The sequence below is a fragment of the Typopeltis vanoorti genome, chromosome 19 (assembly GCF_054136105.1).
Source record: "Typopeltis vanoorti isolate ZY-2024b chromosome 19, IOZ_Tvanoo_1.0, whole genome shotgun sequence".
NCBI lineage: Eukaryota > Metazoa > Arthropoda > Arachnida > Uropygi > Thelyphonidae > Typopeltis > Typopeltis vanoorti.
The window spans coordinates 14,565,197-14,584,110 of record NC_143567.1 but is presented as its reverse complement, the minus strand read 5'-3'; the positions used below and the strand labels follow the sequence as shown (position 1 = coordinate 14,584,110).

General features: G+C 35.4%; 1 protein-coding gene across 1 annotated transcript in view; it reads right to left on the bottom strand.

Moving 5' to 3' along the window:
- LOC150095871 (protein qui-1-like) overlaps positions 1–18,914 on the bottom strand; it is a 126,016-nt gene that overhangs the window by 77,890 nt on the left and 29,212 nt on the right. Inside the window, exons 8-15 of the mRNA XM_090409551.1 lie at positions 17,308–18,065; positions 16,551–16,597; positions 12,149–12,324; positions 11,702–11,798; positions 7,350–7,465; positions 6,537–6,654; positions 6,026–6,283; positions 5,770–5,893 (exon numbers count right to left, since the gene is read on the bottom strand). Of these exons, the coding sequence (XP_090265677.1) occupies positions 5,770–5,893; positions 6,026–6,283; positions 6,537–6,654; positions 7,350–7,465; positions 11,702–11,798; positions 12,149–12,324; positions 16,551–16,597; positions 17,308–18,065 (1,694 nt within the window). The remainder of the gene's footprint in view (positions 1–5,769; positions 5,894–6,025; positions 6,284–6,536; positions 6,655–7,349; positions 7,466–11,701; positions 11,799–12,148; positions 12,325–16,550; positions 16,598–17,307; positions 18,066–18,914) is intronic.

Below are 18,914 nucleotides of genomic sequence, written 5' to 3'. Positions count from 1 at the left end.
AAAGCTTGATAAAACTGTCTTTATTGAAGACATCTTGAAGATTTGTGAAGTACACTCTCAATATTATGACAAATAAATGAAAGCTGTCCAAAAACAGCTTTGTTTAAAAATATCAATATTGACTTCCTAATGTTGACTTGGGAATTTTTTCTGCCGTTAAAGAAAAAGCCGACACTCCCTTTTTTTGCTGTTTTCTCACCATTACATTTCACGGCGCTAGGTGAAGGCTTCTTCCACGCAAGCAAAACACAGGAGCTATGCGGAAGCCTAGTGCGTTCATGGCTGTCTTCTTACAAGGAAATGAAGTAATACGAAGAGGTTGTTCGTGTCTGCGGTTCTTCAACACCTTAGGAGACTAGCATAATCTTTCAAGTCAGCAGAAAGAATAATGAAGAATAAACTACTGCAATTACAGTATCTCCCTTTCAATTTCGATATAACTAGAAAATTATGACGTACGCTTCTTAGATATATTTCTCAAAAGGAGGGGGGGGATTTCAGCTATAGATATTAACTTGAAGCATTTATTAGTTTTTTGCTAATTTTAAAATGCAGGTTGGCAGACGAACCTTTCTTTTTCTTTGTACTATTTCCTTCTGCGGAAGAAGACTGTTTATGAACGTAGTGTAGAATGTTATAGGTATATTTCCGATCAGTGGAAGAAGAAAATTACAACTTACAGAGAAATAAAAACCGGTGACATTTGTCAGGGGGAGAGAAAAAAAAAATATATACATATATTTACCATAGCTAATTTATTAAAATTAGCTTTCTATAAATTGATTATGGTAATCAAAATACTGCAACCAAATGAATCAACTAGAGAAATACGCATATCCTACCTTGGTTAGGTAACCGTCATTTTTTTTAGCTACCATCAGACAGCCGCTGAAAAGTGCACGAAACAAACTTAAGATAAACTTTGGAAACTAAAGGTAAGAATATTCCAGACACTCAGCAAAGTTTAATGAAGTGCCCTTTCTTCTGCTTCAACTGTTTTCTCTAAACTAACAAGATAAAGCCACACACATTGCATTTCCACCTTGAGGTGGAATAGCGGCGTAAGGAATGATTTAGACTTCGACGCAGGCGTCTGTTAATAGCTTATTTATTACTTGTATGATGAAGTTATATATATATACGTTTATGAAAAGATTTAGACAAAAATACAAAAGTCACTCTCGCAGATGATCGTAAAACATTTCTAACAACTTTGAATTTATTAAAAGAGTGCAGCACTATTGTTAATGACGTAGTCAGAAGTGCAGCAGCGCCATCTAAGCTCTTCGAAATTTAGTGGAAAGTTTATTTCGAGTTGTTAATATATAATATCTATAATTTCGGGTATATCTGCTTCTTTATGTTTTCTTTTGTGCTGAACGTGTGATAATATATTCTTTATCCTTACGCTTCTTAATTGTTTACTACAGAGAATTCCATGGGATCGTCATCATGTAAGATACTTATTTTCAGTTTTATATTTCAGATTAAAGCCTCGTTCCTGTTGATAAAGAGCTAACAATTTAGATCCTAGGCGAAGTGTTTCTGATATGAGTTCATCATTGGCTCGAACTGGAACTCACTGATAATTGTTCGCAATAGCATCAAGAAAGATAACCCATTAAACATCAGAATTATTGAGAAATATATTCCAAAAATTATTTACTAATTATATAGACCTCAACATGGCAATTTTTCTTACACACACTGAAAGTCTGGAGTAATGCTTTAGCATGCTCCGACTGACTGTAAATGAGGAACTTATAAAAGTTTTTATGATAAACAGCATTCAAAGCGAGCTCTATTCAACCAAAGAGCATCGTCATTCTCAGTGAGCTAGAGGTTGTTTAAACGCCAAAGACCCATCTGCTCATCACAGTATTTGGAACTTTTTTTTTTTTTTTTGTGGGAACTCTGGATGGCATCCCATAATGCAACACCAAAGCATAAGGAACGGAAGAAATTAGAGAAATGTTAAGAATTTATATATATATATATATATATATAAAGCAACATCGAATGGTCATACCTCCGATTTATGGTTTTAATTATTGTAGTTCCACTGGGTCACTGGGGTCAATGTTAGATTTCTTGCCGTTCTAAATTTTTCTTTATCAATGATGCTTATTGCGGAGTTTAAAGCTGATGTTGAAATATGTAAATACCATTTCGGGTGGAAGGGTACTTAAGAATGATGACTGGGAAGTAGATTTAAATAGGATATTTCATTGGTCTGAAAAATGACAACTAAGATTTTTAAAATTGCCCGCCTTTTATCCCTAGGACTAATAATACAATCCAATACGAAAAGTCAGAAAATCCTTTTGCAAACATTTTTCTAATAAATACAAAATTGTAATCATTCCACTGTTTAAAACATTAATTAGGTCAAATTGAGAGTTCCAGATTGAGGGTCAGAGGACAGCGAATTCTAATTGAGTGGAATGAGTGAGTACTCTCATGAAGAAATATTTTCATTTTGCATGCTGTAAACATCAGCTACAAAGTAAATAATAGGGGATTTGACTTTACGAAACTACTAAAGGGAATGAATTTGAATACATAGGGATAGCTTTACATTTTATCAGGAGGAGAATGCACTTAAAGTAATACAGAACCACTTTCCTTAGATTGTCTTTCAGTGAAAGAGTAGTCAATCGGTGGAATAAACTTCTGCAGAGTATTACAATAGCAGATAAGCAGTTTCAAATGCGCTATATACAGGAAATTTTTATCAGTTATTATCATTTATTTATTTTTTAGATATTTTAATTAGGAATAAACAGACCAAGCTCTCTTATTCCCTCTCATCAAACCGTCATATTGACAGTAACCTCGTGAGAAAATCACCAAAGACATTTTCCTCTTGAATTGAAAGCAGGAAGGAAAGTTTGAAGCTATCATTCCATTTTTGTTTCGCAAAGAAATTGACGCCTTGCATCTGTTTCTTTAGACTGAACAACATTGGTTATACATGTTTCCCCGGGCATTTCTTTAAATCGAACGCATTCCTCAAAAAGCACGCGCGGTTCTCTTAATCTCCTTCAGTTTACATTGACTAAGATGGATGTTGCGTATCTTCTCGAGCCAATATTATTTCACAATGGTATTTCGTATTTTGTTTTTTTAAAAAAGGCAACACATTAATCAAACAGTTCAAGTTAAGTTTCACAGACTGAATGACATCCTCAAAATAGTAAAATTAATATTTTAGAGGGCTAAAACAATTGATTTTAGGTTATACCTAAGTAAAGATATGAGAATACTGTTATTCTCTGGCTATTTTGTATTTTGAATGAATGTCAACTTTCTTTGCATGCAGAATTATTCTAAATCCTGCCGTCTTCATATGAAAATCGGTATTTTTGGCTGAAAAGCCCTTTTATGAATATTTCACTTGTACTATGATGAGAATTGAATCCAAGTCTCTACAAGTACAGGGCGTCCGACTGCACCACAACATTTTTGCGCATCTCGCCCACAAAAGACATTTCTTTTGGCCTAATCTTTGCAGCAAATTTGCACCTATTTGCGAAAATCCAGTAGATAACTGTCGCCACTCATTATTGATCCCAACTACCATTAATATGCTCTATAGGTGGGTTTTTCTGAACTAAGGGTTAAGAACTCTAGTTTCATCCTGAAGAAAGATAAAATCCTCCTTTCCTAAACCAAACATCAACCACTTACGTAAATTGCTAGAAAAAAGCATAGAAAAAGGTTCTAGTCGTGACTAGAATCCAACCTCTAATAGTCATTTTTCTAATCCTAATATTAATAATTATTGATCGTATCAAAATATATGAATACTACATATATGTATACATAATTAAGAATTATAGTTTACAAGAAAATATTCTTGTTTTTATCCTTTACATAAACGTGAGCAAAGAAGAGTTTGCATATTAAGTGACATCACGACTAAGCAACTTGTATACAAGGCAGATGACTTCACATCCATTTGCTCTAGTACCGAGACCTCAAACAAGGTCGACCGATTAGTAATCTTTCTCATTATTCATAGCAACATACATGATAGTGTGCAGTTTATTGGGATACCAGGACAATTAGATGTGAAATCATCCGTCTAGTCACGAAGTTACTTCACGTGCAACTTATGTTTGCTCGCGATTGGACAGCTGATTAAAACAAGAATATAATTTTCAAGTCAAATATAATTTATATTCTAAGCAAGCAAAAATTTCGGCTATTCTTATGAACGCTTTCCAGCAAATCATATATTTAAATGACAAGTCTTATAAATTCAAGGAAATATATAAGGTTATCCAGAACGAGCTTGAAATCAAACAGAAATCTTTATGATCTCTTTCTGGTAGTATGTTTATTTATCAAGAAGTTTGTGAAGACGTTACTGCATCCTGCCGACTTCCACAGCTTTCGTTATAATCGTCACCCCAATTACCGTTAGCTATAAATTACCTCGTAGTGCACGAGCTGATGTCGTCCAAGCTGCATCAGCTATCGGTCAGGTTATCAGTGTGCCAGCCAAGCTCGAGAGGAGAAGGGAGGGGAAAGTGATGAGTGGAAACTTCAGCCGATAATTGATTCTAGTGAGCTTACAGCGCAGGAACTCATCTTGACATTTGTGAGTACCGTGTGCAACGTGAGTGCTTAAAAAAAAAAAAAAAGGCCGAAACTTATTAAAAGTTTTCTGCGATATTTTCCTAGATTAATTTTTTTTTAAAGCTCCCATGCTGTTATCTGTGTTTCATTCTAGTGGGGAAAAAACTCGTGCAACCTGTCGTAAACAGGATGGATTTCTTTAATCCGGATATTGGAATCGTTATATAGTTCGTCGCATCTTTTAAAAGTTATTTCTTTCGGTTGCCTTGAAGCAATTCGCAGTAATTGCACTGTGGATGTTTGACTGTGGCTTTTTTCTTCGAACTACCGTTTAGCCAAATGCTGTTCTCTGCTACTAGCAAATACAAGTTTCTTTTTATTAGCATTAAGTTAATCAATATTTGGTTTTGGCGGAATTTTTTTGAGTTTATCTTTCTTTTTTGTCTTATTTTTTCTTCTTATCCATTTTAAATATTCCTCACGTGTTTTCGCTAATTATGTGGTATTTAACCGGCGCCGGTCTTACAAAAATAGTACTCAAAATGCTTAGCATTTTTTTTTTTTTAACCAATGATTGCAATGCATCACCACTGAATTTCAATGGTGATGTTTTGACATGACATAGTCACGAAGACTCATGTCAAAAACATGAGTCTTCGTGACTATGTCAAAAACAATATTTTCCACACAGGAGTGCGTGTACAAAGATCACGCAGGCGATTATTTTCAAACTGTACACACACTTGTAAATTGCCACAATGTGACATATTTGGATTCTCTTGGCCAAAGAAGTTGCTTTTACAGATTCATCTTAGGTATTGGGAATTAGGTGTTGACTGAAGAACGTAAAAAGTGACTTATTAATTCAAATTCGCTGTAAAGCCCTTATAAAGGCAATAGAACCTCATGAATGTTCGAGTTTTAGACGGATTCGAACCCAGATCTTTACAACCAAACACCATCAATACCAACTGAATTAAGGTAATGTTTGAGGTACAGTCCTACTGTAATATTACTTTTAGATGAAGTGTAGAGAAGACAGACAACTCAGTTAATTTTCCATTAATCAATTCTCAATTCGGGTTGATTTGCATTGGTCCCTGGTTGAAGCAACTACGAAACATATGTCATGCATCAATGCTAACATATTTATAAAACAAACTCATGGGAGCGGAATTATATTACCTCATTCGATGACGAATCTGGCCACTCTCTATTTCCCATACTAGTACGTCTGTATCTTCGGATCCACTGACCAGCCACCGACCGGACCTAGTAATATGAAGACAGGTAATAGCTGCCTTGTGACCTATACAAAGGAAAAATAGTAAGAATTAATCTAAACAGTAATCAATAAGATGCTGAGTAAATTAAACCAATTTCTTTGAGACAAAGATCTTAATAGCCGTCATGAAAATGGAATGAAGTAAAGCTATTTTACCTGTTAAGGACTTGGCGAGTCTTCTTGAAGGAAGATGGTACATTTCGATTTCTTTACCCTCTGTACTACATAGAACGTGTTGACTGTCGTGAGTAGTGACCATGTGTACGATTGATTGCGGACACGACATTACAGCAATCTGCGGCGGAAGTGTCAAACTGAGCCAATAATTCTGTGGAACTAGAAGAGGGGTTCTTTTCTCGTTACAGCACTTGAGGGCATTTTGTACCAAACTATCTACAACGGGCGATGTTCCATCTGAGATAAACAAATGTTTAGATCAAGATTTAGAAAACAGACGTTTGTTAACATACATACAAAAACAAACTCGCATAAATATAACTCGTGAGGATATACAAAGATATTTAGAAGTATGCACAAATCTTATCTTGTCTGGAATGTTTAAATCATGCTTCGTTGAACTAAATGTACTCATTATTATTATAACAGAAAAGGAACTATTTGTCGCCAGGCTCTAAAAAAAGACATATAATCAAGACTGATTACTTGCCAGCGAAAGGCTTCATCCAATTCAGTATTTCTGCGGGGAGTTGTTCTGGATCCTGACTGAGAATATGAACAGACAATTTGGTGACATTATACAGTAGCTCAACTTCCCAGTTCAACACCTACGGAAGGATAAAGAATACCGATGTGGATTAGATTTCTTACGTTATTCCAAACAGTTATTATAGTATCATAATTAAATGATAATATTAATAACGCATGCCATGTTGTAATGTCTTGCAATCGGAAAAAGATAAAATATATTGTAATCCTATTCCTCTGAATTTTTTTTTATGTTTAGATTTCTGTGGTTTCCTTACAGGAAACTAATTGTAGTTTCAAAAATTACACTTCTTTAAATGTTCATTATTTTATTTTTATTATTTCGAACGTTTCCTATATATTTGGAGATGCATTACTATACGTAAATAAAAGAGATTATTATTTTTTTGTTTTTTTGCTAACGGTAATGCGACGTCTATCGGCGAAATGTCGAAACACCTCGATCTCTTAGAGATATTCCTATCCATTTATATATAATACCCAAGCGACTAATAATGGCAAGATGCCATTAATACCGCTTTTATCAACGCGAAGGCAGTTGCTCTTAATGCAAGCAGCCGTGAATAGAATATAGATCTGCGAGAAGAGTGCATGAAGTAAAGATGGAAGGTAGGTAAGGGTGTTTGGGTTGTGCGCCATAATTGCAGTGAGGTAAAGAGAAATATTATTCCCTGTTGCTACAACGAGCTTTTTTTGTACACTGAATTTGATTTTTGAATGTAATTCAGAAATTCGTATTATATCACCCACTTACCTCACATCTCACCAGTTCTAAAATGCTACGTACGTAGCTGATGGAAGCGCCACTGACAGCTGATAGTAGGAAGTCGAAGTTACAGATGGCCACGTCCTTCAGCTTTTGTAGATCGCCTGTAAATGAATAAAAGATAGCTTGTGAAATGAATTTAATGGGGGCATATTTTTACTATGTTATCCTAACTGGTCTTAAGAAGTTTGTTTTAATAATTAGGAGAAGAAGGTATGTTAAGTTCGATGCAGTATCACTATCTAATTTAGCAATTACTATACGATGGATGTATAAAAAGTTTACCGGATTGTAATTTTTTTTATAATACTGTTCCCTTTCAAGTAGTCACCTTGCGATAGAGCAGGATTGCAGTTTTAAAACAGTCGCAAGATTTGCGATGAGAGCTATTCTCAAAGGACACAACATACAAGCATATCACAGTTTATGATATGCTTACTTTTTAATATGAAAGTGAAAACTTTCATATTAAAAAGTAAGTTTTTTTTATTTTATTTTCGAGAGATCGCTTCATACTTTCAGCATAACTAGTATACAGGGTGATCAAAATTAAAGTATTTCTATTTAAGGCCTTGTGGAGCGCCACCCAGTGATTCAAATGGTGTGGAAATTTGCAGGAATACATTCTGCATCATGCGAAATCACCGTCCTTTCTGGTGAAGTTCAAAGTTCACCAGAAGGGACGTTGTAAACACCAAATGCATTGAATTTGCATATCACACAACTCGGCAGGTGCCAGGCAGTTTAAAAATGATGAACACAGGATTTTTCCCTTCGTTCTGGTTATTAATACTGTCCACAGTGATGGCCCTAAGCTCGCCCCAACTTACTTTGCTCGTGAAACTAAATAAACAAATGCAATGCTGTTGCTACGAGAGTATTCTTTCAGATGTTATAGCTTTGGTTGTATATCTTTCCAGTAATGAAATAGTACCAACAGTGGCGTAAACGTCGGGTTATGTTTGTTAACAACTAGATGCCAGAATCCTATTTTATTCGGTATTGATTTGGAAAGTGTTCTGTTTTTGTCAACAGAACCGTGGGAAGCTTGACTGCTTCATAATACGCTGTAGTTAGACAAAGTAATGATTAATGATAATCATTAGTTTGTATAACTAATATTTGATTTGCTAGTATGATTATCTGATTCGCCAGGAAGGAGATGGTGCGGCGAATATTCCCTGTAGTTCCCTAGTTCTATTCTCTTACAATCCACTATTTTTTTTTTTTATAATAATATGCCATCATTTCTAATGGGAAAGATATTTATGTTCTAAAGCTTATATCATTTGTGTTAAAAATAAAAACCTGGAAGATAACATACATCTGAAATAAATAATATGTTTACACTGTTTATGACACGAGATTATTAATTTTCTTTTGTATTTAACAGGAGGAAAAGTTAGGAGTCTTAAGTAGTTTTCAAAAGCCCAAATGTAGAACCAAGAGTTTTATGACGTCACTGTATTGCGGCAACCGGCCCACTCTTTTGGTGCTGATCATTCACCATGTGAAGAGCATGCTCACGGTGCAAGAGCGTCCAGTCGGGTGCGTTTATCTGCATGTATTTGAAGAGCGAGAGGAGAAAATTTAACGCTTCGTGGATTCGCCAAAAAATATCTTAGTTTAAAACTTTTTTTTTTGCACCTCGCAAGCAACCAAGCGAATACAGTAGGTAGCCCAAGAGACCTTTTCACCGCTAATATGATCAGTGGACCAAAATCGTTTGTGAACTACTCAAGTAGGGTGTTGATGTAACCGCGGAGTACTGGGTTTAAATCGAAAAGCTCTGTTCTTGCGTTACCACAAGGCTACAGTGATATAAAAGACAAAATGTAGTTCTATCAGACATTCTGATATCAAGTCTCTTATGTTAGTGAAAATGGCTGTCTTTGTTATTGGTTAATAATTACAAATTAATGAGATCCCCCCCCCCCCTCCTCCCGAAGTTTTTCCCTAAGTCTCAGATAACTGTCCTCCATTAATATTATCGATTCTAAAAAAACCCAATATACTCTCTAACCCGTCTTGTCAAATTCCTTTTCCTGGTTTCTCCAGTTTCAATCGTTATACCTGTATGTCGGGGTGCGAGCGAGCGCAGAAAAAACACATTTTGATTCAGTGATTGTAAAATCAATCGCACAGTTTACTAAGAAATATGTCTGCTGAAATATAAAACGCAGTGACGCTGTCTGATAAGAAATCAAACACGTCAAAGCATATACAACAGAGTTATGCGATACCATCTCATTTTGGGCATAACTTTGCCAACATTCCGATCTGATATAAAGGGCACAAGTAATCTTTCTTTTCTGTTTCTCTCTTTTTAAGATTCAGTTGTGTTATTCGAAAATCAAATATTTTTTCTTTTAATTTGTACTTGCAAGTGTCACATATCGTCTCGCATTTCCCTGGATAAGTGATGGTGTAGTTATTTTCATTTTTCCGGTATTACGTTTAAGATCGTAGGGTGAATTATTTTTCGCCCAGTCGCTATAATTATAATAATAATTTCTATCCGGATGGAAGTTTTTTTTTATTTAGGTTCACCATAAAATTTTGTTCAGTGCTTTCAGAGTTGGCTCATTTTAATGAAAAAAATGAATAAATTAAGTTAACATCGCCAAAATGCTTCGCATTCATTTTTTATTTTTTTGGTAAATACCACCCAACAACGGTTGTACAACTAAATGTTAGATAAACTCGACTCTAGAGACCAAACATATAAATTTTTCAAGCACTTAAGGCTTCCGAGTAAGCGGCAGTGGTCTCCAACAGGACGATGAAATATGATCTACCGCCCCAAAATGGTAATTACGAATAACTTTGCGAATTTAAGTTGTTAGTCAGCAGTTAGAATGGAAGGAAATACAGGAAGATGGTTTGATGTAAAATCAGAAGTAAGAACAGGATGCACATTATCTCCACTCTTATTCATCATCATCTATATGGATCACATTATGAACGAAAGTGGCATAAAGCCTGATATTAGAATTAGGGATGTCAAACTTAGCTTTTGCTTCATGCAGATGTGGTACTCCTAAAACACATCTAGTGCAAATTTTCAGAATTCACTAAATTGAATAACAGCTGTAACAAATTTGGCATGAAAACCAGCGATAAAAAAGACAAAAACTATGAAAATAGACAGGAGCATAGAAAACTTCAGCTGCATTCTGAATGGAAATCCTACAGAACAAATAAAATGTTTCAGCTATTTAAGCACAGTTTTTAGTGAAGATGACAGTTAAATCTGGAAATAGACAACAAAATCAACAAAGCTGGTATAGTAGGAAATCAACTGAATAAATTTATATGGAATAAGAGAGAAATTAGGGAAAAAATGTTAGCAGTATGCAAGACTGTGTTCAAACTAGTTTTAAGTTATGGATCTGAGATATATAAGATATGAGAGTGCTGAGAAACATTGGGGGAGTGAACTGATGGCATCATTGGGGGAGTGAACTGATGGCATCATTGGCAGAATAATTAAAAAATGAAGATATCAGAAAGGAACTTAACATTATTAGCATTCAAGAATGTGTAAGCAGAGCTAATCTAAGGTGGTATGGCCACTTAAATAGGATGGGTGAAGAAAGGTTAGCAAAACAAGTGTTCTCCGCCAGATTGGCAGGAAAAAAGACCCAGAGGAAGGCCAAGATATAGGTGGATTGATTCAGTCAAAAGTGCCTTATAAGAACAAAATGTTAGATATGACAATATTGGAGTTTTAAGAAGTAATAGACTGATTTGGAGGAAATTTGTTGATAGGAGATTAATAATAATGTAAACTTAATCGTTTAGTGTTGTCATAGTAACTTGAACACCCCTTAGGGGTACATATCAGGAGATTGATGATTTGTCAATTTATTAAACTATATACAGTAAAAAAACGAGTAGCCCTACTTTTATTGAAACCTTTATTTAAAATACGCTTGCAACATATCAACTTTTAAACAAGTATATTAAAAATGCATTTTACATAATCGTAGTGAGTGATGTTCCTCACTCAGATAACTCGGACGATTATAATTTGGGATCCCACGCTTTTGAGAACACTGTCAGGGGACACAAGAGTTATGAACTCCATTTACAAACTCCGTGATCTTAATCACGCAAAAGTCATACCTCATCGTATTTTTCATGAAAAACATAGCAGTTTCCCCCGAGATATATATTGATTGATACTGGATGGCCGATAACGGGGAGTGGAGCGAAGTGTGTATTTTAGAAGAAAAAAAAAACTATTTTTTTTCTTTAGAAATATGTAGGCTTATATGTTTACAGATTCTGGACTATTCCACACAGATATCTTCAGCGACATATTTTTACATACTTACCGCTTTGAAGAATATGGAACCATAATTCGTCCATTTCTCTTAAGATGTCGCACCATTCATCTTTCCCTTTGAACGTCTGGTCATCTAGAGAAGACTCCTGCGAATAGATTGTCAAGTAAAAGATGCACTGAGTATTTGGTGTTTACCTATTCTTGATAGAATAAAACTGATGTAATTGATTGTTGCGAACACAAATAAGAGGTATTTATGATCAGTTTCAACAAATCACTTTTTTGCTTTTTAAATTTTAATGTTTATACAATATTAAATGAAATCATCGTGTTACGATGATTACCAAGAAATTGAAAGTAACACATTAAATCATTTAAGCAGTTCAAATCAGGAAGGATTTGTTGCTATTCCAATGGAGTTATACAATAGTTTGTTTTCACTGAGTGTTTTATAAGACGAATGCTATTTACACAGCTGGTAAACCACACAACTTACTTTTTCTTCCTTCTGTTCCAAGAAACCCAAATGGAATGCGCTGGCCAGTTCAGCATGGCAGGAATGCAGTTCGTTACTATCAGTCAGATAGCGATTCCGAACACTGTTGGCTATAAAACGGTGACTCCAATGAAGGTACGGCCTTCTGTCCACGTAATATTCTTTAAGTAATGGCCCTAGATAGCAAGAAAGAGACAAACTTCATAAAATATTAGGATTATTTGAAATTTTGGAGTGCTTTATTTGTAGAAATATCTAAATGAAGAGTCGGAAAAAAATAAGATTGAAGAAAAAGATTTACATGTATCGGGATATTGGATTAAGCTTAAAACTACTAACTCTAGCATGAAAGTCTTAATATCTACATAATGGCAATGGTTATCGAAGTGTTCTAGCATATTTGGTTCCGATGTGTTATGCTGAAAATACTTTAAATTTACAAAATATCTAAGCGTATGTTTGAAGGCTTATGTTTTCGAACGAATGTTAGCCAGTTTATTGTAACTCAGGTTTCTAAATATACTTAGCAGACGACTAAACAGATTCACGTTCCAAAAACAACCCAACATTTTTGATAAAGTCGTCATCATCATCATGTGTATCAAGGATTTAGGCCTATTATGGCCTGTTCCGACCTTAGAAGTCATCGTTCTGGATCCATCTCCTCTCCTTCTACTACTTTGAGGAAGATCCATTCACTTTAATCTTTCCAATAAGGCCTTATTAGCCAACTCTTATTATTTTATGCCCCCTATGCTATTAGAGTACTCGAGGGCCATGGGGTCTTTTCATTTCTGGCCTTACAACTATGCCTTCTCTATAAACCTTACTTACTGTAATTCTTCTATAATCTACTCTTTCCCCCTTCAATATACCCTATTCTTCCTATGGGTTTAAATTCTGAAGAAGGCTAGTTCAGAAGCCTTAAGGTAGCAGCCCAACCACCTATTCCATCGTCAGGCTAGTCCCCTGACATGGAGAACATAATTCTACTAGTAAGCTGACAGAAAAAGATAATCGGATTGAATCTATAGGAAACGACCTTGGAATGGAAAAGGTAAAACAAAAATGGAAACAACAAAATATAATACACATAGCAAACTGGAATGTAAGAGGAATAGCATATAAAGAAATAGAATTAGACCAATTATTAAATGAAAGAAATTTTAAAATAGATTAAATGAAAGAAATGTCAAAATAGATTAAATGAAAGAAATTTTAAAATAGATTAAATGAAAGAAATGTTAAAATAGATTAAATGAAAGAAATGTTAAAATAGATTAAATGAAAGAAATGTTAAAATAGCAGTAATCACTGAAACAAAAAAGAAATTAAAAGGAACTGTGAGAACTGAACATTTTAATGTGATATACAGTGGAGTTGATAGAGACGAAAGAGCACAAGCAGGAGTCATGATTTGGATTCATAACTCCCTTTCAAAACAGTTAAAACATTATAAATTATGGAATGAAAGCATAATAGAAGCTAGAATAAAAATAGATAGAGGCTATTTAACAATAATTGGTTTATATGCCCCAGAAGAGGGAAGAGAACAAGATAATATTGCTTTTTATAATCAGCTACAAAACATATATAAAATAAATAAAAATGATTACATAATTTTAGTAGGAGACTTAAATGCAAGAATTGGAAACACGAAAATGAATAATAATATAGGAATACATGGAGAACACACTCTAAACAGGAATGGTAAAAAATTGATTGACTTTGTAGTTTATAATAACCTAAAAATAATGAATTCCTTCTATAAACATAAAGACATACATAAATATACTTGGGCAGCAAGAGGATGGAAATCAATATTAGATTACTTTATACTAAATGAAAAGACATCGAAGTTTTCGTTAGAGTTCACAGAGGATATGAAATAAGCAGTGACCACTTCCTTGTTAAAATAAAATTAAGATTACCACCTAAATGGCTACAAGTAACAAGAACAGAAAGAAAAATTGAAACATTTGTTTATAAAACTAGACTACTGAATGACACAAATGTACAATGGCTATATGAACAAAGAATTAACCAATATCTAGATAAAATAAAACAAAATGAAGAAATAGAAATAGAATGGCTTAATATAAAAACGATACTAAATGCAGCAGCAAATGAAAGCTTAGGAAAGACCAAAACATTTTTGATAAAGTAAGTAAAAAAAGTTCATTTTTGATAATTAACACATTACAATGGGTTAAATATCAAAATATTATTTTGATATTTAACACATATTTATGTGTTACATACCAAAACCCACTGTATATGGACTCACTTGCAGCAGTATCATTTCCGGAATAACTTTTTATTATTATTATGGATTTGGCACTTTCATTTTTGAAGTGTGAACAAACAGGATTCCCTAATCTAACTTCAAATTAATTCATAATAAGCCCGTTGTAAGCATTACCGTTAAATTATTTTTTTTTTATCTTAATATCGTGGAAAATTAAACAGATGGAATAATGGATAACGAAATAAGACGCACAAGGGAGTGTAGATCATGATGAATTCAAAACACCATTTGGGAATACTGCTGTTTTTTTTTTATTTTTATTTTCCAAATCACTCCCATAAATGATGTATTACCGAACGGCTAAACTTGTTTATTAAAATATCAGTGCATTTTGCATTGAAATACTGCTACCGAAGTGTGTGTATACTTTAAGCATCTGTCTATAAGTAGGTTTAAATATTCATACAAAAATAGATGATGGCGTAGGAGACACGCATTTGGCATATACACTCATGTTCATAGAAACCGCATCACCTGCTGTAACTCTTTGGTATTAGATGTGACATAATTAGGAAATGACAAAAAACTTGACAAATTTGCAAATATTTCAAAAGGTAGTGGAGAGTGGTATTTTCACTGGAAAATACAAATACCGGTATCAAAATTTATTTCAACTACTCAATTTGACTAACTTTAAAACCTAAAAATTCACTTTTTGCTGTTTATTACTTCGTAGGTCCTCCTCCTGCCTTTATTATAGCTTGGCATCGGCAGGGAATTGACAAAATCAATTTCCAGATGGGTGCAACTGTCAATTCATAGCCCAATACCCTTCTAATGGCTTCTTGGAACTCCCTAAGTGTTTTAGGCTTCTTCCTGTGTATTCCAATCTCCATTTGGTACCACAAAGTCGCAAAGGGGTTGAGATCCGGGCTGTTTCCAGGTAGTCGCTATATCGAGTGTTCATTGAGCCACTTATTAACTTGCAACAAAAACTAAAGCTTTTTTTTAAAGTACTAATCTCAATTCGTATTGTACATTTTAGGGTTATAATAGCATTACTTACACTTTTTGCCCTATGACAAGGGGCAGAGTCAGCAATTCTTCTTCTAAAATTTTCTAGTACACTTGTGCGTTCACTGAACCTTTTGTGAAATGCAAGCGATCAACACCATGATACAACATGCAGCCCCAGGTCATCTGACTGGCTGAGAATTTGACTGTTGACACCAGACAGTCAGGGTTGAATTTTTTCCCCTGATTGTCTTCGAACTGTCTGTCTGCCGTCGGAGCCATGCAGGTTAAACTTTTTTCGCTAGGAAAAAAAAAAAATTACTTTTCCGCTGATCGGGGGCTACAATTTAACCGAGCTATTCTTATTTTGTTTGGTTAACAAGGGCTTCTTTTTAGGGCGCCTGGCTATCAGTTCCTGTCGAATGAGTCTTCTGACAGAGAGCTTGCCACAACTCCCATTTGTTCTTCCCAGTCGTGTTTCAGTTCGAGCGTCGGACGCACGGCGATTTTTGAGACAGAGCCGCTTTAGAACAACGATTGTGGCATGGTGCAGACAGTCGCTTTCTTCCTTTCAGCAGATCCGGTTACTTCATCGACAGCAGCCGTACCACAGTAGATTGACTACATGACACCCTTTTAGCTATTTCACGAGAGGAATAGCTTTCTCTATTCAAACTAAAATCACTCCTTTTCTGCGAGGTGTTAACTGCACATAACTAGCCATAGCGAGCTCACCATGAAAATGCGAAAACTAGCTCCTGCTGTCCATTCATAACATAAAAAATTCTGACGCAATAGCAGCAACTATTACATTATATAGCAGGAGTGTGGCTCGCGTCCACGCGTCTCTTCACGATCTACCAGGAAAAAAATAAACAAAAAGAGAAGAGGAGACAACAAAAAAGAGGCACAAAAATAAGAAGAGAGAGAGAAATTACCGCAGTAAAAAAAAGTTTAATTCGAGACACATTATATGAAGTTTACTTTGAGCAATTAGAATAATTTTAAAGTCGAAACACAATAAATTTAGTTATTTATTTACTAGTAGAGGCCTTCCTTGTATCCATTTTCTTAGTAAGCTCCTTAAAATCAGATATGTAATTAGTCAAAGCAGTTCGTACAAGCTCGTTACAACCTCACCATGCACACTCACTTCCGTACCATCGCATCGTTCAAAGGTTGCAGCTCTCAGTCTTACCGGAATTATTTTGGCTCCAAAAGGACGCGTAGTTGGCCACCCCCTGTTATATAGAAACCCGTGGGAATCATAGATGATGCAATACAACGAAATATCTAATGACAAATCGATGAAGATTACCATTTACTAAAACTATATTTATGTAAGGTGATGCTGTTTCTATGAACAGGAGCGTATATAACAGCCCTTTATAGATCAAATTTTATTAATATATGCAACAGTGCAGTGCATTGCAGGGAAAATGAAGTAATAAAAAAGTAAAAAGTGAATAAAGCATTAACAATTATTTAGACCAAATTGTGTAAATTAACTGAATAATAACAACAGCATTTGCATCCACACATTACTGAAAACACTTGAGTCATTCACAGTTGAGACCAACCATTCTTAAAAATCTCAGCTTCACAAGTCAGCATGCGTTCGATTCTAAAACCGAAATAACACATTGAAAATTAAAAGATATTTTCATGCTAACAAAATAATCTAAAAAAAAAAGTAAGTAAAAATACAGGTGAAGTGCTGTGCTACCTTTGGTACCAACCCGGGATAAGCGAACTCAATTCATTTAACTTACAGAACCACAATACGGTTTTAGCGATGCTGTACCTACTCAGTTCTTTTATCATGCCGAACCAGCTGGAAGAACGGGCACCTGCCTTCTGATTGTCATTAGGGGGCGCATCGATCGTCGACAAGAACAGTTCGACCAGTTCAGGTTCCCTCAACCCGTACGTAGTGCAAGCGAGGAAAGATGCTATTTTGCTTATTGTCCGAAAACCGTAAGTGTCTTCGACCATCGCCAGAAACGCAGTGACGAGGTCATCCAACGTACGGGGAACATCGGATTGTTGCACGCTCATCCGAGATGACCACTGTCGTGTCCGCTGAGAGAGCAGTTTCACATACAACGGACACACCTCGTCGACGTCCGCCATGCTGTCTTTTATTGCTTGAACCTGATCGGCAGAAAGGACGTGCTTGTCGTCTTTCAAGTTCGATTGCAACATCCTGACGGCGGCGGTAGCGTTCAAAGACGAAATGTTCACGAAACTGTCGCTGGAAGTTATTCTAGAGCGCAGGAGATTGAGGACCGTCTCGGCTTCCTCGCTGATCGAACAAAGGATGTGGACGTTGCTGGGGAGATTCCACGGCAACCATCCCAATATGGCTGCTTGATTACTAGGAGGGGATCGAAGCTCGTGCAAGTCGTCGAGGACGATGACCAGGTCGGTCGAGGTAGCCTCCACCATCTTCAGCAAATCCTGGAACCAAATGCTGAGCTTGCCCAGTTCAAAGCTGTGGTGTTTGGGGCTGATCTCGAGGCCAAAAACTAAGCTGATGTGCATACAGAGATTGCGCAGAAGTTCGGGGGTGTAAGTTGAGCACGGACTTTGGCCAACGTGTCTTACAATTCTGATGACGTCATCGCCCATCCATTCGGTGCAGTACATTATTACCTGGGAATAAAATAAACAGACGGATAAAAAAATCTGTTCTAAAATAGGTTAAACAAATCAACAGGAAACGTTTATTTCTCAAATACATTGTAACCAACTAAATTCTCTACTATAACTAACAGAACACATATCCTATCAAACTAAATAAGGAAATTTAAATTATTTCTACCAAATTTCAGAGATTATAAATAGCGTTAGGTTGGATTCACTTTAATGTTAGCAGTACTTGATGCAGACTTCAAAAGAGAATCAAGAAAAACAAAGGAATCGTTGCACACTTCTTTTAATCTAAATTCAAATGTTGATATAATTTAACGTTAATTTTTTAATGCTGTCCTTTTCAATTGGACCATACAGCGACTAAACTGGATCCATAAGGTCTGCCTTCCTTATTTAGGAAACAATGAGCAGAAGGGAGGCAAGATTAGCGGCAACTTTGGCCAATCCGATTGTCTAAGTGGACATTCTCGCCATGAATGTTCGTGATAGTCTTTAGGTGGGAGATGAATTTCACCACCGTCCCGCCTATTTTAGGCCTAAAGGTGGCTTAAAAAAAGTCTCATAGAAAGTCCGGATTATGTAAAAATATATTAAAAATAAATAGAATTAAAAATATACTAATAAATCTTTAGCCTAACTAGGTTTGCTATCTTTCGTTGGTAGGAGGTCGTATTCCGTAACCTCTGGGTAACGAATGCTATGATAGGCATTTATAGGTCATTCATTTATAGTCGACTACTGACATAAAGCAATTACACTACATTTGTTGCGTAGTGCAAGTCGAAACTAGTTGGGTGTTTGTACGCACAATATAATCATTGGTGGGTGGGAATTAAGAAGTGGAGGGAA